We start from the raw sequence: 11975 nt of genomic DNA on the forward strand, positions 1-11975 counted from the left end.
AGCAGATAATACCTGCAGTGAACTCTGGTCCAGACCAAACAGTGCTGGTATGAATGTGCTGGTTGTTTTCTCACACAGCAGGGATCTTTAGGGGTACGGGAGGAGCATCAGTACGACAGTGGCCCCAGGCAGATGTTATTGCAACAGCATGGGCAACTCCTCGGACTGGAAACGTGTTCACTTTCAGGTTTATTGCTTAATCATTAAAATATTATAACATTCAGTTTTTTCCTGTTGCCAAATGTATTCTTTTAATTCTATTTTATTTCTAGAATCCAGGTAAACACAACAGTACAATATTCTGCTGGTAGAAAAGTGCATTCTTAGGTTTAGCAGACTCCTTGTCTTTAGCTCAGTTTCCTGCAGCCATCAGTACTTTGGGTGATTTCCTTTGAGTTTGGCAAAAAAACACACAAAGAAGGCTAATTTCCGCTATGGAGGTTACATGACTTCTTGTATGGCGTTTGGGTATACTGGTGCCCTTTGTTTGCAGCCAGGTCCCGCTCAAAAATATAGAGGTGAGTGTGTTAGAATTTTCTGTTATTAGAGGGTTTTTGCAACCGCAACTTTACCTGAAGAGAGACATGCCATTGAGCAGACCCCTGTCCTCGTCACTTTGTGAATAATCTTGATGAGAGGGAAAAAACTTTTTAAAATTTAATTCTGGGTGTGATTTCAGAAATAATTAAAAAAACAACAACATTAATTTAATCAAATATAATAACAGTAGTCAGAACTGTGAAATTTAAGATTTTTTCTGAGAATAAAGTTAACATTCTCAGAATTGAAATAAATAGGAATATTAAATCTGAGAAAAACAAGTATAAATTCTTATTTATATCATCTGAATACAAGGGCATTAAAAAGGTCAAAATTCTGAGAAAAAAGGTAATTTTCTGGACTTTGGTTTGATTTAGAAATAAGTAAAATTTGAGAGAATTAAGCATTTGTTATTAGAAATAAATGTCACTTCAAAACTGAAAATCTGAATTCTGCCAGCCCGAAGTGAGACGGTGAACACAATGCGGAAGTCTCCGAGTGTCCCTGAATGCAGCTTGAGGTTTGACAGCGAAGACAATCCTGAAGTCTCCGAATGTCCCTGAACGTAGCTTGAGTTTGACAGCGAAGGCAATCGTGAAGTCTCCGAGTGTCCCTGAACGCAGCTTGAGGTTTGACAGCGAAGATAATCCTGAAGTCTCCGAGTGTCCCTGAACGCAGCTTGAGGTTTGACAGCGAAGACAATCCTGAAGTCTCCGAGTGTCCCTGAACGCAGCTTGAGGTTTGACAGCGAAGACAATCCTGAAGTCTCCGAGTGTCCCTGAACGCAGCTTGAGGTTTGACAGCTCGGTAAGTCCAACATGGCGTCATACTAGCCGCACGGAGAAAGAGACACCTCCTTCTACACCACCTGCTCCTCCTTCAATGTCTTTGTCTGGACAGGGAATGTCCTCGGTCCTCCGGGAGTCCACCATGACAGGGTGAGGGTGCAGTTCCAGCTCCTTTTTGAGTTATTAGGAGACTCGGTTGGAGCGCAGTGACGGAACAACAGCAGCGGGCGGAGGGCGAGCCGTGTGCCGCGCCTGCGTCACCTTCCCCCAGTATGGCCCGCAGGTATGTCCGGCTGTCTGCGGTGTGTGTCTGTCAGCTGGGAGATAAACAACAGGAACAACGAGACAGGGACGGTTCTGCTCTTCTGTGTCCGGTGACACACGAAACAGGCTCAGGAATCATTAAATGGACTCTTATGTCAGATGACAGTCTCTCTCTCTCTCTCTCTCTCTCTCTCTCTCTCTCTCTCTCTCTCTCTCTCTCTCTCTCTCTCTCTCTCTCTCTCTCTCTCTCTCTCTCTCTCTCTCTCTCTCTCTCTCTCTCTCTCTCTCTCTCTCTCTCTCTCTCTTCTCTCCTCTCCCCCTCTCTCCCCCCCCCCCCCCCCCCCCCCCCCCCCCCCCCCCCCCCCCCCCCCCCACACACACTTTGTCCCATCAGCTGATTGTCTTCAGGGTCTCATCAGAGACACAGTTTGTTTTGTTTGTTTGTTTGTCTGCACACAGTTTCCAAGTCCTCCACTCAATACAAAAAGTGCCTCCTGCTTCTATTTACTTTACTTCAATTATCAGTGTATTTTCACTTTCATTTCTGCCCTGTGGCCACTCAGTATGAAAATCATTAGAGCTGTCCAAAACGATGTTAAACATTTTTTAAATTAATATATCTTTTGTGTGTGTGTGTGTGTGTGTGTGTGTGTGAGAGTGTGTCTTTATTACAGCTGGAAACTGTAAAAACTGCCAGAGTTGTCTAACTATGAATTTCAAAACAAATGTATGCATTGAACAAGTGGACGACACTATAGCTGAACAATATAATGTACATTTCAAATGTATTATTGAAAGGCAATGAACAATAACAAGAATAATCAAATCTCCCATGAGACTGTGTGGCAGGCAGCCATCCCCAGCATACAGTGTGAACATGGTCCCAGTCCCTGCAGCCGTCCACACTGAAACTGTTGAAACTGCAGGAGAACTTGTGCACATCTGTGCTGAACTTGGGGGTGTCAGTGTGAGAAGGTTATCAAAAGTTTTCACTGGCAGGGACGGCTGGCTTATTGTTCTCCTTTTAACTCAGAGATCCAGGGTACATGGGCAACTTTTGCAGGATCCCTGTGTCGAAGGCGGAGTGGCAGAAAACGGCTCAAACAAAATGTGAGGACTAATGTGGATACAATTGCTCAAATAACTTCATTGTGATAGACAGATAGGTTTAAAGAAAAGCCAAACCAGCTGCAAATCTAGATTTTTGTTTTATGTAGATATATATAGATAGTCTGCTCGAAGGTGATCTGAGGCAACATAATATAAAGCCTCTTTTATGAATAGTGTAATTAAACTTGAGCTGTGTTGGCTTTATTTCAAAAGTTAAACGTGTTCTGCTGCTCTATATAATTAGTTTTTTGGTTTAAAGTGGCAGAAACTGTCTTCATCTGCAAACTCACCCTCATTATAGCCTTCCACATGGGCTGGAACACCTGGATAGTAGAGAAAATAGAAGATGGCACTCAGTTGTAACCCATTTAAACCAAGTAAGGTTGGTTTTCTGCACTTAAAATAGAAGAAATGTGGACCTGAACCACCCCGAAAAGCACTTGTCTGGTACATTGTAGATTGTTGTATTGTTAATATGCACACACTAAGCAGAGGCTATAGTAAATGTTGAATAATCCACATTACAGTGAACAAAATATTCCACATAAACAGGCTTCAGCCTACACAGCACCACCCCGTGTCTCCATGCTGGGCCCTGAACTAGTACATCTGTTATTTCCCAGTCTCGGTTATTGTTGTTCTGACATAGTTTTGACATCTTATAACAGGGAGCTCTATTGTCCTGGGATATTTGTTCTCACCAGTGTGTGTTCTGCTTTAATCCCGCAGACACAATGGGTGTAAATTAAAACCTGTTTCTCTCACTGCACCAAAGACCTTCTCTTTTCCTTACAACACCTGAGCTCAATTAAACCGCTTCCATCAAATATTATATTTTATGTTCACACAGTAATCATAAAATGGAAAACAATATGAATGAATGAGCTATTTTAGTAAACTTTATTTCTTAATTTTTTTTTATTAGTGTAACATAGATGCTCAAGCTAACGTTACAGTTATTCCAACTATTATAATTAATTAGCACACATTGCAAAGCCTATCATTTATTGAATGTATTTTTGAGTCAGGGGCATCACGACATTTTAACAAGCTGCGGCGCTCAGATAATAGCAATGTTCGAAGCTAAATGTGATTAAAATCCGACTAATAGTGATTAGCGAGCCGGAACACGCATGCGCAGCACACGTCAGTACAGAAGTTTGTGGCGCCTCCACAGTTCGGCCAGGACGGCTGGCACTGCCCAAACTAACTCGTTCGGCCAGAAGGAGCTTGCTGAAGGAAACAATGTCATTTTGTTCGGCAGCACACGTCGTCTTGTTCTTATGGAGTACGAATTGACCTTAACATCCAGCCTGAGGGGCTCTGCATTGTTAAAAACATGCAATAAAACAAAAAAAAGTACATTTAAAAAATATATATATATATGTTATTAATGAGATAGATTCATTCTTTAATGAGGTCAAATGAATAGTAGACAAACGGCAGTAAAATTAACAACTGATTGCAGCTCCATGTCTGCGAGCAACATTAGCATGAGTAATGTTGTGAAAACCTGCAAAGTTTTCCTCTTCAGCCGTTAGACAAGCATCCTGACTTCAGCCTGTGGCAAACACCGACCAGACACAGACTCAGTGTATGAAAGAGCAGAAAGGAAGGCCTACTGGAACCTTTCATATATTTCAATGCACTGAAAAACCGAATTGAATCCATGCCTGCGCGCAACACCAACTCATGATGCTCCCTCCTCCTCATGTTCCCAGATGGATGTTTCTGTGTTGTGATTTGGGACTTTTTGTAGCTTCAGGGTTGAAATGCCACCACTGAAGTGTGAAACCAAATTTCCCGGACTGCGTATCTGTTCTGCAGTTCATTGAAATAAATGAAACGTGCCTGCAGGCCCTCCTTTCTGCACAAGTCATGTCTGAGAAACATTCCTCAGCTGAATAGCAAACATGCTGCTTATACTAGACGACTGTGTCCTTTATCACCAAATGAGCCATTTTTTCTGCTTTGAACCAAATGAAATTCATCAGGAGCCCCAAAACATGCTGAATGAAAGTTACAATACTTTGGACACACATGTTTTCTGGGAATAATCAGGCAAAATGGCTCCATCAATGGCGCTTTCATGTGTATGCTCCAATCAGCCTTAAACTTTATATGTTTAATCTGCCCACATCACATCGACATGTCAGTTCTGAAATAGTACGAGCACTGTCAATTGGTTACAGGAAGTTTAAGGCATATTTTCACGTTTCATGGCCCAACACTCTGATATCATTCTTGAAATTTGTAGGAATATGAAACACATCAGGACACACAAAAATGTCACTGACAGCCATACTCTAATCGCAACTGGCTATCTGCCGTTTGGCGTTAACTGTGAAAGTTTTGTTTGTGACAACGTCCTCCAGTGTATACAACTGGCCTTCAGGAAGACTTATGAAAATCTTCAGCAAAAGTCAAAGAAGGGCGTGGCTATGTTCCATCGTTCGCCATCAAACAGGAAGTGATGTGTGACTGCTCTACAAGCGTCAGTCTGACTTAAACGTTACCTGCGTGATCAGAGTCCTGCCCTGGTGAATTCCACAAGCCAATAAACAGTCCCAGTGATGGCACCACCTGGTGTGTGGACGGGAAGTGCTGCTACCCTGTACATTTTGGTTGTTTAGCCATTTTGGCAGGTTGACCTTCTGAAGGCCAAGCCATGCTCTCTGCAAGGCACGTGTGCGCAGTGACATCAAAATCACCATCCAGCCCGTGTGCTCAGGTGCACAGCGACCCTCTGCGGGCGAACACGCGATCTGTGCGCAGACTGCTCCTGTTCCAGAGCTCCTGGACGCTTGTGTGAAGAGATCCTCCGTCTCCTCGTCTGAACAATCACAATTTAAAAGCAAATAACGATCCAGAGGCTCAGAACTCCTGGAGTGAAACTATAGCCCCGTTTCCACCGCACACAAGTGCCGGGACGGAGCAGAGCGGTACCGAGCGGTACGGAATAGAGACCCCGACCGAAATTTTGGGTCATGTCTCCACTGCAGAGAGGAGCGTTAAAAGTGGGCGGGGCTTATGAGCTCCACAGAAATGTGACATTATAACGGAAAAGAAAGCCGTCAGATGTAGATCTTATGAATCCTCTGTTGTTGTTTAAATTCTCCACTTTGCACTGTTATTTTTTGCAGCAGAAAAAAAAAAAGTTACTTTTTGCAGCAGTCATTTTTTGCAGTGGAGAGCTGCAGCGCAACTTCCGTGTTTGTTGTGAGAAAGCGAAACCTCCGGCCACTTGCCGGCAACTTAGGGCGACTTGGGCTCTGGCGCTCGGGTGCGGGGCAAGTGGCCGGAGCGTTCCCCCCGGTTGGCTGAGGCACAGACACGGGAGTCTGAGCTTTCTGCTCAAACGCAGGAGGCTCTCCACTCCGGTGCTGATCGCGGTCCGGCAGCTCAGCGCCGGAACACGAAGGCGCCGAGCTCCGAGCTCCTTTTCATGGCTTCCGCGGTCCGTCCTCGCGATAAAGCGCCACTGACCGCGGCTGAACAGAACACTGACCGCCTCTGGAAACGACGAAAGCTCCAGACTCCGGTGTCCCGGACGCGCATCCACGCCACGGCGAGCGCTATGCTGCTAACAGGAAGCTCCAACGCGATGCAAAGTCCCTCCCCCCGGTCTCCCCCTGCCTCAAGTCGCTGTTTCACCACAAACACTAAAGTTGAGCAGGAAATAAAAGAAAAGGAAAATAAAAACCACCAGAGCACAGCTGACCACACTGACCGCAGAGGATTCAGCCGGCACATTAAAATATTGAGGGCGTGTCGTATATCACTGAATCAGTAGACAGCTCCTCAACCTCAGACCCGTTCCATGGTCCTGGTACCCCGACGGAAGGGGAGCGGAAAAGCGGTGGCCTTTGGAGCGGTCTGGAGCGTTTAGACCGCATTCCTGTCGTGACACGCGAACCGGAGCGGTGTAGACCCGTCTAGGCCGGCACTTTTTGTGCGGTGGAAACGGGGCTATATACTACTGGAGGAAAGGTGGAGAGCGTTTTGGGATCGTTGTGTTATGGAACGTTGAGGAAGTGAACCAGAAGTGTATCACTCATGACGTGCACAATTGTTTCAACCTTTGTCATTTTTTAAAGTTGAGTTGAACTGCTCAAGCAGATAAAGCTATTCTGGCAGCTTTTTGACCTCTACTATTTTTTTTCTTTTGAGCTATTTTTAGAAGTTTTGTGGGTGTGAGTGCGGCTGGAGTACGGGGAGCACGCTCACTCAGGCATGGCACTCCCGGGGGGGGGGGGGGGGGGGGGGTTGGATCGACTCGGCTGGGCCTTCGCTATTCCTGGTCTGGGAGAGGCGGGTGCTGGTCCGGGGCTCGGCGGCTGGGGCCTTCTCTATCCCGCCGGGTTGGGGGGGCTGGCCCCCGGGGGTGTGGCAGGCTCCGCTGCTGGGATCGTGGATATGATGGGCTTTTCTAGTTTCTCTGTTAAAAGCACCTAGAAGTGATGATGTTTTTTTAATAAAATAAAAAAAAAGTTTCTCTGCACTGTGTTCTTGGTGATTTGAGAGTGTAATGTGACTCCGAGCTGCATGTTACAGGAATATGAGGATTAGTTGAATCATTTCTTCTAACTCTGGTCACTTTGTCCCCTGTAACACTGCTGATTTCTGCCCTACAGGTTACCCCAGGCTTCTCTCTGAAACCCCCCCACACTCGAGATGTCCTCCACACCAGCTAAAGTGTCCTCGCCCGCTGCCGGGTCCCTGCAGCGTCCATCCACAGCCCTGGACACTCTGTCCATGTCCTCCCTCTTGTCTGGAGACTTGGACGACGACGGTTCAGGGGAGGTTGAGGGCCTGGGGGACCTGGAGGTCAACCCGTACGACGGTTTGCCCTTTTCTTCACGCTACTACGCCCTGCTGGAGGAGCGGCGCCAGCTGCCTGTGTGGACGCTCCGGCAGAGTCTGCTGGAGCACCTGGAGAGCCGCAGCATGTGCTGCTCAGCGCTCCCAGTGGAGCCGGCAAGAGCACACAGGTCAGCACAAACCAGCAAGGGCAACATTAAATATCACATTACTGCAACACCGCTGCCTTCAAGTCACTTTCGCATATATCTATAGCATGAAATATGTCCCACTGCATGGAACATTAGCCTGGACCCACTGTGATGAAGCAGCAACAAACCAGTTAGGTTGGCTTCAGCAACACGTTGCTTAATTTAACTCGACTGGTTTGTCGCCGCTTCATCTGTTGTTACTTCATAGTTTAATTTCTTTCAAAGTATCTATGTTAAAGAGCATCTTCGTCCCACTAACTGAACTCACAACGAATGAGTCATGCTATTGCATTTTCTGGACTACAAGTCACACCTCAGTATTTATTTGCTTATTTATTTGACCTTTATTTTAGCCGGTGAATTCATAGAGAATTGTTTGTCATTTACAATAACAACTTGGTCAGTATTGCTTATATCGAACAAAAATATTCTGAATACCAGTAAATAATTGTTTAAAATAACTTATCCAATCTATTCTGTTAAACACCAGTGTAGGGATTTACTACCTCATAAGGATCACTATTTATGTTGTGGTTGGCTATCGATAATGATTAATAATTATCAAAGATGGTTATTAATAATGTTGAAATTTAATCTGATGTGTATCAGAACCTCGGAGCTCCACCTGTCTAAACAGGAAATGATAGCCAATTCAGTTCTATCAGTCTCATAAGATATACTAAACACTTAATCAGGAATTTGAATTAATAGTTAAATTAATTACAATTACCAGAATTAACAGTAAAGCTTGAAGGATTTTGGAGTTCTTGACACAGAAGAGGTCGACATTTCATTCACCTTTGTGCTCATTAATAAAACAGCAAGTATGATTCCAAACATTATATTTATTAACAATGAAAACAAATAAAACACAGATTCTAACTACCTATATACAGCTGTGTGTGTGTAGGTGCATGTGTGTGTGTGTGGAGAGAAAAGAGAGAGAGAGAGAGTTGGAGGGAGTGTGTGTGTGTGTGTGAGATGTGTGATGGAACTACAAAACAAGATGGCGGATCACAAGAAACTACATTCCAAATGGAGGTTATCAGAGAACAGGAAGTCTGTCCTGGGTCTCCACCATGTGCTGATAGCAATGGAACAATAGAAGCTAGCCGTAGCATCTGCTTCCTGTGTGTCTCTGCTAAAGAACCATTTCTAGAATGACTTGATGTGAATGCGATTTGTTTTGTAAAACGTCAGGAGTCGTCAGATGGTGTTCGGTTACGGTGTGATGTTGTCTTTGATGTGATATGTGTAGGATTGTGAGTTAACTAGTTAGTAAAGCAAAGATTAGCATGCAGACCCTGTGTCTGTGGCAGAGCTAACGTTGGTTTACAGGTAGATAACTGCTCCTAATATCATTATCTATAGAACTCAATCACGGTAACAGAATCAACACATCTTCATCAAGTTAAACAGTTCTATCATAGCATCAGGTTTAACTAATCTCAGGTAAAGCCCAGTTGTTACCACTTCCTTGAAGGAGTTCAGTTGTTGTCCTGCTGGAGGGAAGCTGGTGTCTTCTCCTGTAGTTAGCACCTCCTGCTAACTGTGGTTGCTGGTTCTGCAGGCTGAGGAGAAGAAGATGAAGTTGATGCTTCAGGAGTCCTTCTTTACAGCTCCTGGTTGTTCCTTTTGTCCAGACTGAGGAGCTGGTCGCTCAGGTCTGTGATGGTTTTCCTGCTGGTTGAGGAAAACACAAAGAAGTTCTGTGAGGCGTCGTTTCCCTGGTCCGTCCTGGAGGAACTGGTTGGTTTTCCTGCTTGTTGAGGAAAACACAAAGAAGTTCTGTGAGGCGTCGTTTCCCTGGTCCCGTCCTGGAGGAGCCGGTTGGTTCCCTGGAGATCAGACTGTGGGTGCTGGTCTCTGGATCAGGAGAAGGTTTCCTCGGAGTCTTCATTGCAAGAGAGGAGTGGAGGCCCCTGGTTACAGGCCTCTGGTGTTAGCTGTATGCTAACGCTGGATGAGCTGCTCTCCAGCAACTCACCTCCTTGGAGTGTAGTCTTGCAAGAGAGAGAATGGAGGCTGGTTGAAAGCCTTTTGTTGAACGTGTGAATTCAGAGGTGTCAAAGCCTGAGAGCTTCAACCAATCAGTGACTGGCTGATTGCATGGGGGAAGAGTCTCGTGAGCAGAAATGGGGGGGGGAAAGGTCCTGCAGAAGGCCCTCCACCCCCACTGGGTGTGATGGTCAATCACATTCCTGGGTCAGAATTCATGTCATGACTGCGTCTCATGACAAATGAATATTGTCTCTAACCAAAAAATGAACAAACTTTCTGTGGTCCTGTGAGATCCCAACGCCAGCTTAACGAAGGCACTCTTTAAAGGACCCATATTTGGCTAGATTTTATGTTTCACAGTCCCTCCTGTGCTCATGTGGGATAATAATGTGGGTGATCCAGTATAAACACTCACAACTAGTGAAATTCTAGTATTTCTTGGACTGAGCTGACGTCACCTCTCATGATGGTGGTTCTCAGCTCCTCCACCCTCACGGAGACTGCAGCCCAGCCCACAGCCGCCTCCTCCACCCCCTGGGTGACGTAGCCAGCAGCTCACGCTGGTAGTTGTAGTAATGTACTGACACATCTCGGCCCTCGTTAGTCTTTTATTGTGGGAATAGCAGCAGGTTTCAAGATGAACTTCTGAGGAAGTCCAGTTTCAAAGTACTGTAGTTCTGGAAGCTTCTTTGGTGAAGAGTCGCTCACAAACAAACATTGTTTGTGGAAAAGAACAACAAGTCCAGCCACATTGGCCACTGTGCTTCTTCTTCCACAAGACAAATAGTGAGGAACCATACTTGTACCTGAAAACACATTTTCTCCAGTGGACATCCATCCATCCATTGTCTGCCGCTTATCCGGGGCCGGGTCGCGGAGGCAGCAGTCTGAGCAGAGTTGCCCAGACTTCCCTCACCCAGGTCTGCCCCGAGGCCTCCTGCCGGAGGGACATACCCTATGGAGGCATCCGGGGGGCATCTGAAACAGGTGCCCGAGCCACCTCAGCTGGCTCCTCTCGATGTGGAGGAGCAGCGGCTCTACTCCGAGCTCCTCCCTGGTGACTGAGCTCCTCACCCTATCTCTAAGGGTGACTGAGCTCCTCACCCTATCTCTAAGTGTGCGCCCAGCCACCCTATGGAGGAAGCTCATTTCAGCCGCTTGTATCCGGGATCTGGTTCTTTCGGTCATGACCCATAGTTCATGACCATAGGTGAGGGTAGGAATGAAGATTGACCGGTAAATCGAGAGCTTCGCTTTTTGGCTCAGCTCCTTCTTCACCACGACGGACCGATACAACGTCCGCATAACTGCAGATGCTGCACCGATCCGCCTGTCGATCTCACGCTCCACCTTTCCCCCACTCGTGAACAAGACCCCAAGATACTTGAACTCCTCCACCTGTGACAAGGGAACTCCACTGACCTGGAGGGGGCAAGACACCTTTTTCCGGTCGAGAACCATGGCCTCGGATTTAGAGGTGCTGATCTTCATCCCAGCTGCTTCACACTCGGCTGTGAACCGTGTCAGTGCACGCTGAAGGTCCAGGCTTGATGGGGCCGACAGAACCACATCATCCGCAAATAGCAGAGATGAGATCCTGTGGTCCCCAAACTGGACCCCTCCGGCCCCCGGCTGTGCCTAGAAATTCTGTCCATATAAGTAACGAACAGAACCGGTGATAAAGGACACCCCTGCCGGAGGCCAACGTGCACTGGGAACAGGTCCGACTTACTGCCGGCAATACGAACCAGACTCCTACTCCGGGAATACAAAGACCGAACAGCCCTCAACAAGGGACCCCGTACTCCATACTCCCAGAGCACCCCCCACAGGACATCTCGGGGGACGCGGTCGAACGCCTTCTCCAGATCCACAAAACACATGTGGACTGGTTGGGCGAACTCCCACGAACCCTCAAGCACCTGGTGGAGAGTATAGAGCTGGTCCAGTGTTCCATGACCAGGACGAAAACCGCATTGTTCCTCTTGGATCCGAGGTTCGACTAACGGCCGGACCCTCCTCTCCAGTACCCTGGAATAGACTTTCCCGGGGAGGCTGAGGAGTGTGATCCCTCTGTAGTTGGAACACACCCTCCGATCCCCCTTCTTGAAGAGAGGGACCACCACCCCGGTCTGCCAGTCCAGAGGTACTGTCCCCGCCCGCCACGCGATGTTGCAGAGACGAGTCAGCCACGACAGTCCCTGCACATCCAGAGACTTAAGGAACTCTGGGCGAATCTCATCCACTCCCGGTGCCTTGC

The 11975-nt window shown here is 46.8% G+C and overlaps 1 protein-coding gene across 1 annotated transcript in view; it reads left to right on the forward strand.

The window, feature by feature from the left end:
- The first annotated feature begins 1329 nt into the window (after positions 1-1329).
- dqx1 (DEAQ box RNA-dependent ATPase 1) overlaps positions 1330-11975 on the forward strand; it is a 47779-nt gene continuing 37133 nt past the window's right edge. Inside the window, 3 exon segments of the mRNA XM_080509974.1 lie at positions 1330-1611; positions 7337-7650; positions 7653-7693. Coding sequence (XP_080366100.1) covers positions 7377-7650; positions 7653-7693 — 315 coding nt within the window. The 5' untranslated portion in view covers positions 1330-1611; positions 7337-7376.

The sequence above is a fragment of the Blennius ocellaris genome (assembly GCF_963422515.1).
Source record: "Blennius ocellaris genome assembly, chromosome: 15".
NCBI lineage: Eukaryota > Metazoa > Chordata > Actinopteri > Blenniiformes > Blenniidae > Blennius > Blennius ocellaris.